Source organism: Hemitrygon akajei, chromosome 7 (assembly GCF_048418815.1).
Source record: "Hemitrygon akajei chromosome 7, sHemAka1.3, whole genome shotgun sequence".
NCBI classification, from domain to species: domain Eukaryota; kingdom Metazoa; phylum Chordata; class Chondrichthyes; order Myliobatiformes; family Dasyatidae; genus Hemitrygon; species Hemitrygon akajei.
This window is the reverse complement of record NC_133130.1, coordinates 54,283,226-54,303,893: the sequence shown is the minus strand read 5'-3', so window position 1 is coordinate 54,303,893 and position 20,668 is coordinate 54,283,226. Positions and strand designations below refer to the sequence as shown.

Below are 20,668 nucleotides of genomic sequence, written 5' to 3'. Positions count from 1 at the left end.
CCTTGAGGGGAAATCTTGCCTGACAAATCTGTTGGAATTATTTGAGGAAATAACAGGCAGGATGGACAAAGGATGTTGGTTACTTGGATTTTCAGAAGGCCTTTGGCAAGGTGTCATACTTGAGGCTGCTGCAGATGATAAGAGCCCATGGTATTACAGGAAAGATGCTATTATAGCAGAAGACTGGCTGAATGTTGGCGTTGGCAAAGATGTTGATGTTGGGTCAGCTGATTTTCAGGTTGTCCGTTAATGATGTGGGTAACTGAATTGATGGCTTTGTAGCCAGGTTTGCAGATGATACAAAGTTAACTGGAGGGTCAGGGAGTCTGCAGTAGGACTTAAACAGATTAAGAGAATGAGCAAAGAAGTGGTAGATGGAATACAAAATAGTGAAGTGTATGGTCATGAACTTGAAGGAATAAAGATGTACACTATTTTCTAAATGGGGAAAGAATTCAGAAATCAGAGGTACAAGTGGACTTGAGTTTCGCTGTAGGATTCCTCAAAAAGTTAATTTCCTGATTGAATCAGTAGTAAGGAAGGCAAATGCATTGTTAATATTAATTACAAGAGAGCTAGAATATAAAAGAAAGTATGTAATGTTCAGGCATTAAAAGGTGTTGGTCAGACCATATCTAATCTATCATGAGCCATTTTGGGCCTCATTTCTGATAAAGGATGTGCTGAATTTGGAAAGGGTCTAGAGGTGGTTTACAAGAGTGACCATGGAAATGAGTTAACAGAAGTGTTTGAAGACTTTGAACCTATACTTGCTAGAGTTTTAAAAAGAGATAAGTGGGGGAGGGGGAAGGGCAGGCAGAATCTCATTGAAACCTACATAATATTGAAAGGTCTGGAGAGAGTGGATTTGAAGAAGATGTTTACGTTAGTGGGAGAGTCTAGGATCAGAGGACACAAGCTCAGAGTAAAAGGGTATCCCTTTAGAACAGAGATCAGGAGGAATTTCCTTAGCTAGAGGGTGGCCAATTCATTGCTACAGATCCTGGTTTGGGGGGGGGGGGCGTAAATAACTAGGTATATTTAATGTGGTTGATGGGTTCTTGATTAGTAAAGGTGTATGGGGGGAAAGGGAGGAGATCGTGATTGAAGGGGAAAATTTAAATCAGCCATGATTGAATGGCAGAGCAGACTCAATATACTGAACAGCCAAATTCTGCTCTTGTGTTTTGAGCAAATTGACCTATAGCTCCTAAATGATCAAGCCGCCTACTTCTGCCTTCCTTACCTCAACTAAAATGTTGTTCTATCTCATGGGTCAGTTGGACAGCCCTTGCTTTGTTTTCTTTTATAATTAGCCAGTTCAATGGCATCCTTCCCTAGATAGATAGATAGATAGATACTTTATTCATCCCCATGGGGAAATTCAACTTTTTTCCAATGTCCCATACACTTGTTGTAGCAAAACTAATTACATACAATACTTAACTCAGTAAAAAATATGATATGCATCTAAATCACTATCTCAAAAAGCATTAATAATAGCTTTTAAAAAGTTCTTAACTTTCGTAACCTACGTAGTTTCCTTAACTTATCTCATCCTAGGCCCTTCTGGTATTGCCCTCCAGTGACACCATTTGGACAAATTGACTTAGTGGTGTCAAGCTCTTCCTTTTCACTGCATTCTGATCCCTCAACTGCCTTTGCATTATCAGTTTGCTTTTTGTTTAATCACCAGTCTTAGCGAGCTGTAATATTTTTTCTGGAAGAATATTGAATAGTTATGTGTGATAGTTTAAAATCAACTCAGAGCCATCACTGTGTCTATCTTTGCCTAACATTTGTATTATGTTGAACCAGATAGTTTGCAACTTCTTCCATTCCAATTTCAGCTTTCGATATCAAAACTGCTTGCTTTCACTTTAAGGTATTTTCTGGTTATAGTCCTTATTTCAACCCATGAACTTTACAGTTGTACACTTGCACTAAACCAATGCTCTTCTGGCTGGTGTCTTGTGTGAATTCCCAATGATATGAAAACTACTTTGCATATCAAATTCTGTCAGTTGCCTGTCATTGCTAGACTGCATTGGCTTCTTTTCAGTTTTGATGTTTTGTCTTGTCCTTTGGTACCTAGTAAGACTGAGCTTTTTATATACTGTTTGAGCAAATGTTTTTCTCTTGATTCAAGAGTTTCTTGTTGTTAGTTGTTGGCAGAAGGTGATTCTACCTTATTGCTGACCAAAGTGCATTTTTAACCGAAAGGAGTAGCAAAGTATATTTTCATTAATTCCTTATTTCTAAAATTAGCTATTTAGTTAGGGAATGCATAAGTAGTGAACATTAGTCAAGACTTCGTCCAGATTTATTTATCCTTTTTAAAGATTTTTCAGGTTTTGTTTTTGCACATTAATATATTGTTCAGAGCTGCACTCCACTCTGTTTCCATGGTTTTGATGTGGGAGTGCTACTTGGCAACTTTCCACAATGTCCTGGTAAGTACAGTGCCTGAACTTCCTGTTTCCCTCCTATTATTAATGGTGACCCATTTACCTAACCTCGAGCAGAATCAGCTAGAGTTAAACCAGTAGCTTCTCCTGATTGAACAGATATTTGAACATTTATTTTTCCTGAAAAGCTGAAGAATATTCCAATATTACATGAAGGATTAGCATAATGCAATACAGATTCGAATAATATAATTTGTTAGCTATTTAATTTGATCAGAGACGGTCATAGCAAAAATATGCAAAAACTACTAATGTTGAGCAGGAGTGATATTTTTCTTTAAGAAGATTCCCTGTCATGAGCTCCATATTTTCCTGAACTGCTCCAGTGAATTTATGAAGCAAGACCACAATAACATAAGCCTGCTTCGAGTTGCCATACCACCATACTAAATGTTTAGCTGGTTGGTCCTCTGTACGCTTTCTCAGACATTATCCACGGCTTCTGGTAGGCTCTGTGCTTTACGTAGTAGCCATTATGCCATTTACTTTTTGATTTTTGAGTGCTAACACCATATTTTAACCGTGGTGCTATGCATGTAACCACTTTCACAGGTTATGTCTGAAGTTAACTCGGGCTGAGGGCTTGTGTTCCGTGATTGTAGACACGCAGAAAAAATGACCTCACCTGGCATTTCAGCTGGTTACCCCCAATAATTCAACAATATTATTAATTAAATGTGATTTCTGGGGGGGGGGGGGGAGATATCTCAGTAACTTAAATTGCTTGCTCACATCCCATTTGACATTTCAATAGTTTGTTCATTTGCCTGCTATAACGATACTTGACATTTAATTTTTAATATTTTCTTAATCTTATTTTTTCCTTATTGTCTCTGCAATTTTGTAACTTTATTATCTTGGTCTGTTGTGCAATCTGCAGATCCATGCTTGTGGAGTGGTCTCCTTTTCCCTTTCTTTCTGGCTTTACGTTGATTGTTTTCTACATCACACACTTTAACTCTGCTTCCCAGTGGGAGATAAAATATAAATGTTACCCGTTGCTGTGTGAACTTGATCAAATTTATCCATCATCTATTCAGTGCTGATTTATGTTTCACACTATGGCAAATCTGAAGTGAAAGATGCACACTGCTTCATTCTGACCTTTTGTTCTTTGTAATGAGACTCTAGACTTTTGAGGCCAGTTAAAAAGAGGGGGAAGGCCTGCTAAAGGCCTTTAGTGTTGAAGGAAGTGTAATTGAAAGGTTGCTCCTGTAGGGTCAGTAGATCAGAAGCGCCTGTTATTTGTAAGATTTAAAGAGAATAATAGTAGTTTACAATTACTGATACTTTTTATACTGTGTGATAATTCTAGTCTAATGATTAATCCGATGGAACAATGCCCAGCATTGTGACAGGTGCAAACTACCTGGAGTAATCCTTGTGCTGTTTTGTGAAAAAGTGTCATGAATGCTGCACTTCAAGACTTTTTAAAACAGTGGACAGTGATCTCATGCAGTGTGCAATGTGAGGGTCAGCAATGAAATGTTGTTTGTTTTGTACAGTCGCCAATCCAACAATAGAAATTAACTTCTCTACTTGCTAATAGGTCATCAGCTGGGAGAGTTGGAAATTGTCAGTACATGCTGACTCTAGACTGAGTAAAAATAAGGATTTTAAAACAGTTTAAATTAACTGTGAATGAAACTTTAACACTTGTCTCGACAGAACAGAAATCATTAATCATGCATCTTTATCTAAGTCCACTTCAATGATCAGGAGTTATTTAGAGATGCAACGTGTAACAGGACCTTCTGGCCCAGTGAGGCACTACCTAATTACTCCTATGTGACCAATTCATCTACTAACACGTGGCTTTTGAATGTGGAGGAAATCCACAGGTGCATGGGGAGAATGTGGCGGAACTGAACCCGGCTTACATAGCAGTAATAATATGGTCCTGTGCTGTTCAAAGTTCATCTTGCAAGACAAACTCGGCTTTACTCCCCTAGCCCCCAATGAGAGTAAATTAAACCCCCACTCAAGATTGAAAAGCAAGTTACTGTTTCTGACCAACCACCATGCATAGGTTGGTGCTTCCCTTCCATGACTGAAGCTTTCTTTCCCCATTATTTTCTGATTCATCATGATATTTGCACTTTATACTTTGAGAATTGCAGTCATGAAGGAAATTAATATCACTTTAAAATTCATCTTTTAATAATTCTCAGGTGTTTTTATCTTTAAATGTTTTTTTCTGGAAAACTTACTCATTAATGCTATTAAGACCTTAAGACATAGGTGCATTATTAGGCCATCTGGCCCATCAAGTCTGCTCCGCCATTCAATCATGGCTGATCCTTTTTTTCCTTCCTCCCCAACCCCAGTTCCTGGCTCCCTCCCCATAACCTTTGATGCCATGTCCAATCAAGAGCATATCAATCTCTGCCTTAAATACACCCAACAACCTGGCCTCCACAGCTGCACGTGGCAACAAATTTACCACCCTTTGGCTAAAGAAATCTCTCCACATCTCTGTTCTGAAAGGATGCCCCTCTATCTTCAGGCTGCACCCTCTTGTCCTAGACTCTCCCACCATGGGAAACATCCTTTCCACACCTACTCTGTCTAGGCCTTTCAACATTCAAAAGGTTTCAATGAGATCCCCCTTCATCCTTCTGAATTCCAGTGAGTGCAGACCCAGAGCCATCAAACGTCCCTCTAATGATAACCTTTTGATTCCTGAAAATCATCCTTGTGAACCGACTCTGGACGGTTTCCAATGCCAGCTCATCTTTTCCAAGATGAGGGGCACAAAACTGTTCACAATTCTCAAGGTGAGACCTCACCAGTGCCTTATAAAGCCTCAGCATCACATCCTTGCTCTTGTAGTCCAGACCTCTTGAAATTAATGCTAACGTGGCATTTGCATTCCTCACTACCAGCTCTACCAGCAAATTAACCTTCAGGTTGTTCTGCACAAGGACTTCGAAGTCCCTCTGCATCTCAGATTCCTGGATTTTCTCCCCATTTAGAAGATAGTCTGCTCATTTATTTCTACTACCAAAGTGCATGACCATGCATTTTCCAACATTGTATTTCATTTGCCACTTTCTTGCCCATTCTCCTAATCTGTCTAAATACTGCAGCCTACCTGTTTCCTCAACACTACCTGCCCCTCCACCTATCTTCATATTAAGGCCAGTCCCTTGTTCTTGTATTGGTTGTAGAATTTTTCGCATTGAAGCTGACCCTTGGGCCCGAGTTGGTCTGTGCCAGTTTTTGTGCTGTGTAGCCTCCTCTCATTAAACTTCACCCCATCAGCATTATTTTGTTTATTGTCCCCTCTGTGGTTGCATGGTAACTTTTAAATGCTTCTGAAAAATTCTGTCATGTTTAAGCCTATAAAGCTATTTTAAGTTCTGCTTTATGGGAGGACGAATGTTTTTATGCAAGGAGTATGCTGACAATGGAAGGGATGGAATATTCATGTTAGAGAATGAATCAGTTTCTGGCCTTTGCACCCACTGTCAGCTTCACAGATTTTCAAGCCAAGTAGACCAGCCAGTCACGGTAGCATTTCCCTAAATGTGTGCCTCAACTGTCAGAAGAATATGAGGGAAGATGAGTAGATGTTAGGAAGTCATCATGCCAGAAGAATACAGTACACCCAAAGTCTTTCCAGTGGGTGGCTCATTGGCTATCACAAGATGTGTATCAGTACTAATTTACCTAAAGCACAATGCTAGTGTGGTTCAGGCTGTTGATAGTTTCATGTAACAAGTTTAGGTGAGTTCCAATAGATAGATCATTCTAATGGCCATAGAGAAAACTTTAGCCAAGCAAGTTTTCTACTACCTGAGCATCTTATTACAGCTACTACTAACCAAGATCTCAGCCCTAGTTGTATTGTAATAAACTACACTGAGGCAGAAATATAATCAATCGTTCAAAAAACTTCAGCCAAGTTGAAATTTCTTTCTAATGATTTTATGGAACCAAAGAAAAGGGGGTTCTGTTGTGCAGTTTTAAAACTGTCTCTTTTTAAATCAGATATATTGTGTTTTAATTCATGGTTAGAATCTGGTCTTGTACATCGTTTGCAGATTTTTTTATTATAAAGATCCACTCCAACTTGCCGACCAGCACGTCTGCTTCACATCAACTGCAGCTTGGCATTCAATACTGTCACGGGTAAAATCTTCCCCACAGTTAAGCATATCTGCACGGTGCACTGTCACAGGAAAGCAGCATGGATCATCAGGGATCCCCACCACCCAGGCCACGCTCTCTTCTCGCTGCTACCTTCAGGGAGAAGGTACAGGAGCCTCGGGACTCTCACCACCAGGTTCAGGAACAGTTATTACCCCTCAGCCATCACATTCTTGAACCAGTGGGGATAACTTCACTTGCCCCATTAGTGAACTGTTCTCACAACCTCTGGACTCACTTTCAAAGACTCTTTATCTCATGTTCTTGATATTTCTTGCTTATTATTATTATTTCTTTTTCTCTTTTGTATATTATGCTGCCTTTTGCACATTGGCCATTTGTCTGTCCTGTTGTGTGCAGTTTTTCATTGATTGTATTCTGGTTCTTGGATTTGCTGAGTACGCCCACAAGAAAACACATATCAGGTGACATACCGGTATATACTTTGATAATAAATTTTACTTTGAGCTTTTGTTTGCTGACAATTATTCTACTTTCTGATATTCTGACTTCTGTAATGTAGTAAAGTCACATTTGTCTGCAAAGCTGATAGTATAGCCAGCTGTTGAGCAACAGTTGAATTTCACCAGACTGTGTCACTTTTGTCAAGATAGGGTACACGACTTAATTTTCATTGTTGCAGCCTTTGAGCTCCTGTGGAAAATTGATGTAATCATAATACAATGCAAGAATAATGGATTAAATACAATTTAAAAAAAATTTTTGCTGTCAATAAAAGCATCAATTAATGCTGAATTAACTACAAAGAAGCAGTGATAGTTGTAATAAAGAAAGCAGTCTTATCAGTATGATATGAGTATTACAGAGTGGAAAATCATGGAGGCAGGGGATTAGATTGGATGTTCCCAATCTCTTCTGCTGTGCCTTATTTTATCCTGGGTATCTTTGCTCCTAGATTCAGTGTTGAATATAACTTTCTTTACATCATTGATTTCTGCCCCATTATCCTTTTTAACTAGTTTACTATGCTCAACTACAGTTTATAAACTAAGGGATTATTTTTAAAATATGTAATTATGTTATGTGCTAATATGGAAATCGGGCATTGCTCATTCTGATTCAGATTGTTTTGGAAAAACTTGCAGTAGAAGAAGCAGCTTTAGAAATGCTTGAGGAATTTTTTGTTCTGCGTGATTTATTTATGGTGTCACTCCCTCTTTTCGTTCAATGAATCCTGTCTGCTGTCTTTTTAAATGCAGACAAGAGCAGGACCCCGACTGCTTGTAACAGTGAGATGACCTTCAAGCTGTGAAAGACAGCTGTGATGTCAGTCGTCTTCTACTAGGTTGTGTTGTAGCCTGTTTTTCTTTATCTTATAATTAACTTCCAGAATTTGTGATGTATTGATACAGTAATCTAATCATTTGTGTATATTCTAGAGTCCAGCCAGAGGGCTGCAACTGGAGAACTGCATGGTTTATCTCCACGGTACAAATTGATTTGCTAACTTCTCCATACTCTTAGTAATGGGTTATGTTGCATGTTCTATTCTTTCCTTCCAACACCACGCATACCAGTCTTGGCCTTTGCTCATAATAGACATTTAGTCTAGCTCCTGACACTAATTCCTTCAGACAACAGATGTTCTGCTAGTTGGTTCACAAAAGGACATATTGCAGTTCATAATCCATTTTTTTAAAAATTTAAGAACTGCATACAATTCAGCATCTGAGGTGCCATCTGAGCAGTAGGAATGGCATGGTTTACTGAGATGTGTACGGCCTCAGATATCCCTTTTGATACACATCCTGATGGAACTTCAGAGATGGACTTTTTATAGCATAGAAGTAGGCCCTCAGTCCCATCAGCTCTGTGTACTGGAATCTCATTTACCACATTAGCTCTGTAGCCTTCAATGCCTTAGCAATTCGGTTGTTAGTCAAGATGATTCTGAAATTAATTATTTTATCACTCTAACTGAAATAACCTTTTAATTAAGATTTACATTATGGGGCTGGATGACCTTCAGGAATTTGCGGTAAGTGACATGAGCAATTTTTACATCTGATCACAGGAGTGTACTGAGAAATGAGTTTGAGTTGATTCCAAGGTCAGTTCTTAATGTATGTTGAGCTACACAACTTGTCCTTCTGGAAGATGGAAATTTCCTGCAGCTCAGCCTATAAACGGCCTGAAGGACATTACAAAGACACATTTGTTTGCATAGCTTAATCGCTCAATAAACCTCGAGCATAAAGAGTAAAGGTTTGTGCATTTATTTGTATGTGCTTTAAAATATTTTTTGTTTCAAATTTCAACCAGCTTAGTCCTTTATGTACCAAAATCTTTATTTTAATTAAATTTTGAATTTGGCATCTTTTGTCTTTGAGTTCTTCACAACAACTCAGGCTATTCATTGTTGCTGGATGGCGAAGGTCCAGTATGGTTGATATTAGGAAAGAGCCGTAGATTACATTGTGGGTAACTTTTTTTTGAAGTCGGTGAGGAGTGCTTTCACAGCACTGCTGGCTTCCCTCAAACCAATTCCCCGCACAATAATTTTCAGAGAAAAAAAACCTGACTTTCCCTCCTGTAGTCAGACACAATATTTTTATGAACCGGCGCAAGGTCAGTAGTTCTGCGTTTCACATTTGGTCTCCTTCTGTTTGTTTGCGAGTGGGCCTGAATAAAAGGAGCAGGGATGTGTTTTGGGCCAAGTCCGTGGCAGAATTTTCTATTTGCACCAAAACCTCCCACACATTGAGACATATTCAAGGACAATACATACTTAAGTTTCCTTTCTTTGATTATGTAATTTATGGCCCCTCTGATGATTGGTACTTACAGTGCTTGGCTTATTCATGAGTTGGCTTCATGTGCATTTACCCATGTAGGGCTTATTAAAAGCAGCCAAAATCATCCAGTGATTCCTTTGCTTATCTTAATTAATTTACTTGGCCCTTTTTTTTTGTTTGATTCATTATTTCGTGAAGGTCATCAGACAGCATGTCAAGAAAAGTACGTGAACAGGTCTTTGGGAAAATATAAGGTCCTTGCTTAAATTATAGAACCAGAAGTTACATTCCTGTATATAATTTTCAAAAACAAATGCAGTGTATATTTGTACATGACCCTTGCTATAGCAGTTGCAGTCACAATGGGTATGAAGGAGGTTCCGGGTTTCTACGATTAGTGTATGCTGTGAGTTCAGGTTAGTAAGTGAGTGACTCTCGGAAGGGGCAGGAAGTGCAGTGAACTTGAAAGTATGTGGCACGCTTAAACTTAGAGAGGTTAGCTTTAGAGGTTGGTTAGAGTGACTGACATAAATAAATGCTGTGAGCTCCAGACACGTGCAGGTGGAAATCATGGAAGAGCTGCCCATAATTTTCCCATGCACTCTTATGGTGGTAACAGATGACTAGGAAGTAACAAATGTTACACACATTTGCACACCAGTCAAGTTTTGTTGCAGTGATAATTCTAGAAATAATAATCGGGAGAAAACAAAAATTGAGTTAATAAAGGAAAACTGGTGCAGATTTGTGAAACTTCTGTGCAACGTGCTTCCTGCTGATAGCATCTTTTATCACAACATTTGTGAGCAATAAACAACTATCAAGAAACAAAGAGATACTTTAGAATTACAGATTTATCAAGAATTGTCTAAAATTTATCATGACTTAGTTTTCACCTCTTCAAAGCAAGTTGGAATCATTTCATTGGTGACCTTGAGTGTTACCACCCTGCAACTTTAAAACAAAGAAACTGTTTTTACTGTAATCTCTCCTTCCTGTCAGTTTTCCTCTCACAGGATATTTCACTAGATGGCTGCACGTGAGAAAAATAAAATACTTGGAAAAATAGCAGAGAGTTAGGAGTTTGAGGAGAATTAGTATGTCACCAGTGACACTCTCAAGTCTCTACAGATGTACCATGGAGAGCGTTCTAACTGGTTGCATTACTGTCTGATGTGGAGAGGCCACTGCACAGGATTGGAAAGGGATGCAGAAACTTGTAAGCTCAGCCAACTCTATCCTGGGCATTAGCCTCCCCAGGATTCAGAACACCTTCCAAAAGAGAGGCCTCAAAAAGGTGGCATTTATCATTAAGGACTCCAGTCACCCAGGACATGCCCTCTTCTCATTGCTACCACCAAGGAGGAGGTTCAGGAACCTGAAGACACCCAACATTTCAGGAACAGCTTCTTCCCCTCAACCGTCAGGTTTCTAAATGCACAATGAATCTATGTGCACTATCTCAGTATTTTCTTTGTTCTCTTTTTGCAGCACCTATTTAATTTTTATATACTTGTAATTCATAGTTTTTATTGTTATACATTGCAATGTGCTGCTGCTGCGAAACAAATTTCATGACATATGCCAGTGACATTAAACCTGATTCTGATACCAGCGGACCAGCCAGCGTCTGAGGAAAAGAGTAAACAGTGGGAGTTTCAGGGTGAGACCCTTCCTCCTAATGTTTTACAGTCCTGAAGAAGGGTCTCAGCCCAAAACATCAACTGCCTACTCTTTTCTGTTGATGCTGCCTGGCCTGCTGAGTCCCTCGAGCATTTTGAGTTTGTTGCTTAGATTTCCAGCATCTGCAGATTTTCTTGTCTCTGATTCTGATAGCCTGTTATCACATCTTGTGCTTCAGTCAGTGTTATTCAAAAGTAAACCGGTGCATTGGAGGAATGCAAGTCCAAGTGGAATCATGTTTACTGAACTGAAACATGATGAATTCTTTTCCTCAACTGCTTGTTTGAAGAATCATTGAGAAGGGTAGGCAGAGAAGTGAGAACACTATAACTTGTCTAGATTGAATGATTATTTTTCTGGACATTTCTTGCTACAAGTTTCTTTCTTTCCTAGTGGTTGAATGGGGAGATGATGTAAAAGCAGTTACCGAAGATGAAACGGTAGTCTTGGTGAACCATCAGGCGACAGGTGATGTCTGCACCCTCATGATGTGCTTGCAAGACAAAGGAACGGTGAGGTTCTAAACCCATTTCTGTGAGCTCATCAATGTTTCTTGCTCATATTATACCGCAATGTCCCCCTTTTTAGTTTGCTTCCATAAAATTCTTGACCATGATTCTCAAAGGCAGCACAAACACAGTTTGTTGTTGCTTTACATGAAGTCATAGTCACAGTGAAGAGTTTCCCTCATGGATTTCCCTTAAATATTTTACCCTTAACCTACGACCCCTAATTCTAGTTTCACCCAACCCCAGTGGGAAATGCCTCCTTGCATTTACCCTATCGATGTCCCTCATAATTTTCAAATCTTCCCTCATTTCCCTGCGCTCAAGGGAATAAAGTCCAAACGTATTCAACCTTTCCCGATAACTCAGGAACTTAGGTTCTCGAGTCCTGGCAACATCCTTGTAAGATTTCTCTGCATGCTTTCAAATTTGTTTACATCTTTTCTGTAGGTTGGTGACCAAAACTGCACACAATACTCCAAATTCAGCCTTACTAACCTCTTCTACATAACATCCCAACTCCTGTACTCAATACTGTGATTTATGAGGTTAATGTGCCAAAAGCTCTCATGACCCTATTCATCTGCGACATCATGTTCAGGGAATTATGGACCTTTATTCCCAGATACCTTTGTTCTACCGTACATTCTAATCCCCTAGCGCTCACCGTTCAAGTCCTATCCTGGTTGGTCATGCCAAAGTGCAACACCTCAGACTTGTCTGCCGTTTTTCAGCCCAGATTTTTCCAGCTGGTCCAGATCCCACTGCAAGTTTTGATAGTTTTCCTAGCTGCCCACTGCACCCCCTCATCCGCAAATTTGCTGATCCTGTTTACCACATCATCGTCCAGATGATTGACATGGATGACAAACAACTAACCCAGCACAGCCCCTGTGGCACGCCACTAGTCACAGGCCTCCAGTCAGTGAGGCAACCATCTACTGCCACTCTCTGGCTTATCTCACAAAGCCAATGCCTGATCTAGTTTACTACCCCATCCAGAATGTTCTTGACCTGTCTCCCATGCAGTTCCTCAAAAAAAGGCCTTGCTAAAGGCCATGTAGACAACATCCCCTGCCTTCATCAAGCTCCCTGGTAACTTCCTCGAAAAATTCTTATAATATTGGTTAGACATGACCAGCCATGCACAACACCATGTTGACGATCTCTAATTGGCCCTGTCTATCCTGTATGTACTTTGTATACCCTGTATATTCTTTATATCTGGTTCCATAGAATACCTTGCAATAACTTACCTGCTACTGACTTTAGGCTCACTGGCCTAAAGTTTCCCAACTTATTCTTGGATTCTCTCTGAACAATGGAACAAGATTAGCAATCCTTCAGTCCTCCGACACCTCACCTGTGGCGAAGGATGTTTTACTTACCTCTGCCAAGGCCCCTGCAATTTCTGCACTAGCTTTCCACAAGGTCTGAGGTGTATGAAAAGTACATCTTCTACTTTTAGTCAGTGTTTTTTTTTTAAGACTTCACCTTGTTATTTAATTGCATTAAGTATTTCTGGGTTCTCCACTACTTAAGTTTTATCCTCGGATATGACCTGTAACACTCTGTGGTGGAAGTATTTTAATGCTCAGTGAAACATCAGGTTGGTTAACTTCACACTGCCTTCCCTGTTCATTTAAGCTGCTTTGTTGAAAAGCTGATGATTATTAGAATAACTAATGAAATTTCAAAATGGGTTTTTCATAAGAATTTTTTGTCACCATTGAACAAGAGTTTAAGGTAGTTGAATATTACATTATATTGTTTACTGTTACTTTTAAGTTCCAAAGTGTGGCCAAATTTTTGCAGTTGTCACGAGGATGGTTCTGTGAATGAAGGGGTTAACATATGAGGAGCATTTGGCATCTTTGGGCCTGTACTCACTGGAGTTTAGAAGAATGTGTGGGGATCTCATTGAAACCTACCGAATGTTGAAAGGACTAGCTACGGTGCATGTGGAGAGGTTGTTTCCTCTGGAGGGGGTACCAAAAACTAGAGTGCACAGCCTCAAAATTGAGGGGCAGCCATTTAGAACAGAAGTAAGGAGGAATTTTTTTTTAAGCCAAAGAGTGGTGAATCTGTGGAATGGTCTGCTATTGACGGCTGTGGAGACCAAGTCCATGGGTACATTCAAAGCAAAAGTTGATAGATTCCTGATTGGGTGGGGCATCAAGGGATATAGAGAGAGGCCAGGTGTATGGGGTTGAATGGGATCTGGGATCAGCCATGATGAAATGGCGGAGTGGACTCAATGGGCTGAATGGCCTAATTCTATCTGTGTCTTATGGTCTAATTTTTTTGGCAGGCTGCATTAACAGTGCCCATATAGTCTCCAGCAAAAAATTATCAGTATTTACAAGAGAATGTATTGATTTTCACTGTCTTGCTTGTGCATCCTTTTAATTGTTGAATGAAGGAAAACGTTATTTAATGTAAGTCCGGGAAATCAATTTGACATGCAATAATAACAGGACAGTTATCTTTGGTGTTTTTTTTCATGCTTGTGTTACTTCACTCTTAAAGCTAACAAGAAAGCTCACCAAGTTATCCCCACAAAAGATCCGATTTTCTTTCCTAAAGTTTCAACATTGCAGTCAAGGATTGATTGGCACATATGACCGGATGAGATTTATTGGTGAAGATTACCACATATGCAAAGAACTAGCCCTTTCCAACAAGACAGACTCTGACCCCCTCTCACTGATGTTCAAGTTGGCAACTTCTGTCTAATCTGCTACAATTAATAAAGTGGCATGTCAGCATTGACTATGAAGTTAACTTGATGAATCATGTTTTTATTGTAACAGGCTGGGTATTGTGTGTGAATGCATCAGCACATAATAACCCAACGGGTCTCCAGATTCTTCATCATATACAAGATCAGATGGGTGAAGAATATTGGCCACTTGTAGGAGAGTATATCTCTGCCTTTCAAAACATAGAATCAGTCAGTCAGGTTCATCACTGACTTGTACGATGTGAAATCTGTTGTCTTTGGGAGATCAGTAAATGTGAACAAAATATTTCTATAGTGGCAATTGGATTTACCTTGTATTTTGACGGTCAAACACATTGATTAATGGCATATGATCAGATAAATGCCATTGTTAAGCTGTACTGCACTTAAATTGAGTTTGTCGTGCACCATGGAAACAGACCCTTTAACTCACCGAGTCCACACTGATTATCAAGCACCTCCATTTTATATAATCCTGCTTTATTTTCCTCACATTCTCAATAACTGCTCTTATATTTTTTTCTCACCCTCATTATAGGCAAGGTCTTTCTACACTTCATTGTTTTCTAAAGCATTAAAATCCTTTGGCTTCCTCAATAATTCTCCTCTTTCCATTAAATACTGTTGGTACAGACTCTATCATGTCAACCAGTTTATACTTTATCCAGGTCAGGGGGCTATTCTGCTTAGTGTTACTGCATGTGTCCTGTATTTTTTTGATCAATATTTAATGTTTCATTCTCAAACAGACCAATGGCATGTTGGAGATTGTTCTGTTTACCTCAGTGGTCAGGGTAGTTGTAGAGGAAAAACATAAAGGGGTTAACTTCAGATTGACCATGATCAGATTAAATTTGGGTTAGGATTTGCTTTCAAGATTGGGTAACCCTTTAATTTCCAGACTAGTATTTTTAGATTAACTTTGTCTTGCTGGAGGTATATCACCAAATTAGACCAACTGGAATGTGAGAAGGGTTTTGGTAAAACAGAAAATACCAGAAAAATATTCAGCGGGACATTATCGACATGGAGTAAAGCATCACTGCTTATTAGATGAAACCCAGGTTTCAGCAGTTACAAAGTTGGAGAAAGGTTGAGTTTTTAAAAAAAAGACAAAACAGTTTTTTTTTTAAAAAAGAGAAAAAGGCTGATCTGAAAAGTAATGGGAGGTGAGAAGGGGTTTTTTTGACAGTGTAGTCAATAGTGCTAGTAAACGGACATGCAGTGGTAGAACAAGAAACAGACATTGTTTCTAGAGGTGCCAATGGGAAAAACTAAACTATCCTTTGGGACTGCATATGATTTTAAATAGGAAAACACATTAGAAGTGGTTGCTTTGAGCAAGCAAATAGACTGTTGCATTTATCCTCATAGGATTCCTAATTAGTTTACACTTTCAAAGTAGCTCCTTCTGGGAACTTCAAACCCTTTGTCCTAATATCCTCTTATTTACTGACTATTTCCAGCAATTGTCCTCCACTGCCATTATTTTCTGATACTGAACTCTGTTTTTCTTCATCCAACAGGTAGTTTGCCACATGATGTGGCTAATGGAATATATTTTTAAGTTTACAAACTTTGGTATCGTTTCATTCATCCATGGGGACTTCTTCATTAAGCAGGTGAGAGAAATATTTCTCTTGTTAATTAGTTGCACAAATGTTTGTGGTTATTCCAAGTTTTTTTTTAAAAAACCTCCTCACTGCAGAGCATTTTGCTTGTACAGTTATGAAAATTATTCTGGAATATGTGTATTAAGAGTTATAAAGTTATGTAAATGCACTCTTGCATCAGATAGACTTAAGCTTGTACTATTAAGCTGCTAGGTCTATCCATAGGAAAGACTGAAATCTTGTCACTGAACCCCTGTCCAATGCGACCTGACATTTATTGAATTTGGGTTCAGAAGTGCTCATGCACAGACTAGCCACGATTATGTCAGATTTATGGTGCCGTCAAAATCCCTATTCCAGCTGACCTGCTGAGTATTTACATCATTTCCATTTTGTCTTGTAAATTAACAGTTTCTGTTTGAACTAAAATACAGTCATTATGATGGATGACTAACTGTGGATACGTGCTTGCATTATTAATTGGCAACCACACCATCTTACAGACGCAAGAGACTGCAGATGTTACATTTGGATTAGAACAACAAGCAGTCGGAGATCAGGCAACATCTATGAAGGGGGGAATGGACAGTTGATCAGCATCCTTCATCTGGAAGTCCAGCTCGGATGAGTGGTCTCATCCCAAAATGTTGACTGTCAATTCCCCTCCATGGATGCTGCGTGACCCACTTGAGTTGCTTCAGCCCGCTTGCATTATCCACACTGAAGCACTGTCCCTGAACACATGCCACTGATCAGTTATTTTTAAAATGTAGCAAATGACGTTATTCAGGGAAAATGATCAACTTGAACTTCCTTTATACAATGTTTTCAATGATTGCATCCTCCAAATCTTAAGTTTCATTGTAACATTCAAAGCAATTGGACTTCAAATTCTTCATAGTTCTTATTAAAGGAGTGAAAGCATCTCATTTTAACTCCTTGGCCATTTCTGGCATTTCCAAACCTGAATCTTGAAACCTCATTGAGCAAAATAAAAGCTGGTGGAAATTTGAGGTATAAAAATAATTGTAAAAAGAAGCTGTAAGCAATTGGTAAGTCAGGGAACATCTCAGGCTGATTGGTTTCTTGCATTTTAGCGATTATGATCAGGAGCTGCCAGGTTGTATGTATTCTGCATGATGGTAGGTGATGTTGTCAAATGTTCAGCAGTTTAGGTTCATTGTAAAGATGACAAAAGATTTATGAAAGTGGATTTGCATCAGTAAGAAATAGTTGGTTTTCTTTGTTAGTGAGTGGAAACATAATTTTGTTGGTGCTATACATGTATTCAATCTTATCTGATGGAATAATCATAGTTGAACTAGTGAATGTAGAGAAAATATTCTAACCTAATTTCAATCTGAAAATGTTATAAAATATTTGAGAAAGTTGTAAAACCTTCAGATTAGTTTATCTATCACTGTAATTTTCCTCTTCCAATTTTCTTGCTCGCCCCTTCACTGTTAGTAATCAGATTCCCTTAATGGAAGATGACGGAAGGCCTGAAATCTTAAAAATCAGGCCTGGACCAGTCAATAATGGAATCAGGGTTGTGGAAATCTGAAATTTTATCAAAATACAATAGTTATCGAGGCCATTCAAAAATTTCAAGACAGAATTGGTGAGCATTTTGTTCGCAATACAAATATATATATAATGTATTTTGACGAGTTGGTTAAAAGTACTGAAATACAGATCAATTAACATCGAATAAAATGGTGAAAGGCTGGCAAATGGCCTGTTGTTTTTGACAAAATTCATTGATTCAGCAATACCTTTACCTAAGTGAATGATCGTTTTCCTTCATTTCCTGATGACTGATGGTCTCCGGTCAGCATCAAAGTCACGTTTCCTGTCACGCCCAACTGCATGGATGTACGCCAGGTGCAGTGCAAAGCTCACTTGTGCAGCCCCAGCATCACAAGCATGGTATGAGTGATGCCTACGTAATTAAATTCATTAGTACTCCGAATTGTAACTTCCTGATCACAGTTACAGTTTCCTTGCTGTCACAGGATGGATCATGCACTGTAAGTGATGTGATTTGTGTTTTTAATATTTGTAGACTATAGTAAGCAAATAGTAATAAAATATTGTAATTGGGTTCCATCCAAAGTGCATCAAGGGAACTGCTTTTCATTCAGTACTCTGCTTCTCCGGTTGCTGGTTTTCCAGCTGTTTTGAGCTGGGCCACCTGACCCAAACGTGTTTGTTTTTGACTGTTTGATGTGGATGTGTAGTCTAAAACATTTCCATTTTGTTTCAAATCAGTCAGCGTGTTCTTTGTTCAAGTCAGGAGCCTTTCTTTATTACTGAAGTGGATTCTGGTAATTGGGCCATTGGTTAATCAGGGCTGCCATTTATTTGGGACAATTTTTAAAGAACAACATCTAATTGAGAAAATAGATGTGATTCCCTTTGTTTATTTGGGTTACTATGCCACTTAACAGGAGATGTTCGGAGCAGTTTCTAACTAGTGAGAGTCACATGGACTTGTCATGGCCGTTAGACACCCGTGTTTGAACTGAACAGTTTTTAAATATCAGTTGCACGTGTTTGTGTTCAAAAAGCAGTGATCTTTGTCACTGATGGTTACAGAGAAATAAGCAGGGAGACAATTCAGAACTGTTTTGCTCACTGTGGTTTCAAGCATTCAGGCTTGGAGACGTCAGAAACAGCTGGGAGTGAGAATGAAACCATTTTCTACAAGTTATGAATGATGAAGAAATTGAAGCTATTGACAATCATCTTGAACATTACAATGAAAATGAAGATTTGGAAGATGCAATTTTTGAAAAAATTACATGAAGGCAATTCAGGCAGATGCTGGGTGTCTGTGCCGATGTGTTTATTTACAGTCAATCAAAAGAACACGGTACACGGGATGAATTTCTCTGTCAATAATACACTGTTTTCTAGTACTGTTGTCATATTGGTAGTGTTCTAATTCTGTATTTCATTAAAATACATAATTTATTACTCAGTTAAACAGTAGTGTGTCTTTTTTAAATATACCTTTTTAACTATTTCCATGAAAGTTTGATTAATTAGAGCAGCTGCTTAATTGGGCCAAAATGTACTGGTTCCAATGTGTCCCAATGAACCGGAATCCACTGTGCTCCACTTGTCCTTGGCTTGATCAATAACAGAGTATGTGCAACATTAAAAAGTCATTTTTTTTTTCTTTGCCTGCAAATTCCTATGGGGGGGGGGAGATTGTAACTGCTTGGGTCAGGTTTGGGTTGACTGTAGCTGGGTTAGGTTTCAGTTTTATCCTTGTGCAGAGCTCTACAGGAGCTATCTTATCTCCAGCTTTATTGCTCAGCTAGTGCATACTCCTGAACAAAGGGTGGAGCCTCTGCAGAGAGGACAGGATATCATCACCAGCTGAAGCAGGACCAGGGATGTGTTGCCTCTGATTATTGATCATTTGCATGAGACGCCTGCTACTATTTTGTTGGTGCACGGGGAGTACTGTCAAGAGAAAAAGAAAGGGAGCATTGCATTAAAAGTGAAAGACAAATTCGAGAAAGATAAAATATGCTGGAATATGGGGAAAGTATCGCAACACACTGTGAGAACTCAGCAGGTCCAGCAACTACTGTGACAAGGCTTAAGTTGTTATTTCGGGTCAACACTCTGCTTTAGGACTTTTGCAGGATCTCAGCCCGAAAGATGGTTGTGCACCTTTTGCCTTTGCAAATACTGCTTGACCCATCGAGTTCCCACTGAAATTTGAGAAATGGGAAGTTCTTGATTTTAATATTATAAATACAGATTGATGCTTTGTGCTTGGGATATTAAATTATTGGAATGATTAATACAGAACTTTGAGGTTTATTTTGGTAGGCTAATGCAAATAGCCTCCTGATTCATAGCTGTGATTTTTGCAAGTTTGTACACTGTTGTTAATAAAAAATGTTTAAGTGTTACTGGAGGGAAAATTTTTCTTATAATGGAGCCAAATGGCCTTGATTCATTAACTTTCACCTATAACCTGTACTTTCTAGGGTAAAGCTCACCGTGACAAACAGCTGATTCTTCTACGGCAGCACTTAGAAAAGTACTACAGGAGCCGGGGCCGAAAGTGGATTGTATTGTTTCCTGAAGGAGGTTTCCTGCGGAAGAGGCGAGAAACCAGCCAACTATTTGCAAAGAAGAACAACTTGCCATTTCTGAAACATGTGACTCTGCCTCGACAGGGAGCTACTGAAGTGATCTTGCAAACCCTGTGTGCACAGCATGAAAATGGAGCAATTGGCGATGTTAGTGGTCCAGGTATGTATCAAACTTAAGTTAGAATCAATGACAATTTCTCTAACTTCCAGTAATTACTCCCCATCACTTCCCTTGCTCTCTTCTTCCATTCCCTATTCTGGTTATCCTCTCACCCCTTCTCACCTGTCCATCCCTGTGGTTCCCCTCTTCCTTCCTTTCTCCCCATGGTTCACTGTCCTCTCCTATTAGATACCTCTGCTTATTACATCATCTCCCCTCCCGGCATGTACTTCCCTCCCCCCACTTTATTCTAGCTCTGCCGCTTTCCTTTCAGTCCAAATGAAGTGGTTTGCCCAAAAAAGTTGACTGTTTATTCCCTTCCACTGACCTGTTGAGTTCCTGCAGCATTTTCTGTCTGTTGCTGTCAATAGCAATAGTTATTTGATGACTGACTTACTGTAGTTGTTAGCTGAGTTACAGCCCATGCTATCAGTTGCAGATATTTCATGTAATGTGTTCTGCTGGAAAA

At 39.2% G+C, this 20,668-nt stretch overlaps 1 protein-coding gene across 4 annotated transcripts in view; it reads left to right on the top strand.

Annotated features, from left to right (window-relative positions):
* Positions 1 to 20,668, top strand: part of lpgat1 (lysophosphatidylglycerol acyltransferase 1) — a 75,669-nt gene that overhangs the window by 6,696 nt on the left and 48,305 nt on the right. For all 4 annotated transcript variants that reach the window (XM_073050893.1, XM_073050896.1, XM_073050895.1 and 1 more), the window contains exons 4-6: positions 11,453 to 11,571; positions 15,835 to 15,930; positions 19,932 to 20,199. In XM_073050893.1, coding sequence (XP_072906994.1) covers positions 11,453 to 11,571; positions 15,835 to 15,930; positions 19,932 to 20,199 — 483 coding nt within the window. The remainder of the gene's footprint in view (positions 1 to 11,452; positions 11,572 to 15,834; positions 15,931 to 19,931; positions 20,200 to 20,668) is intronic.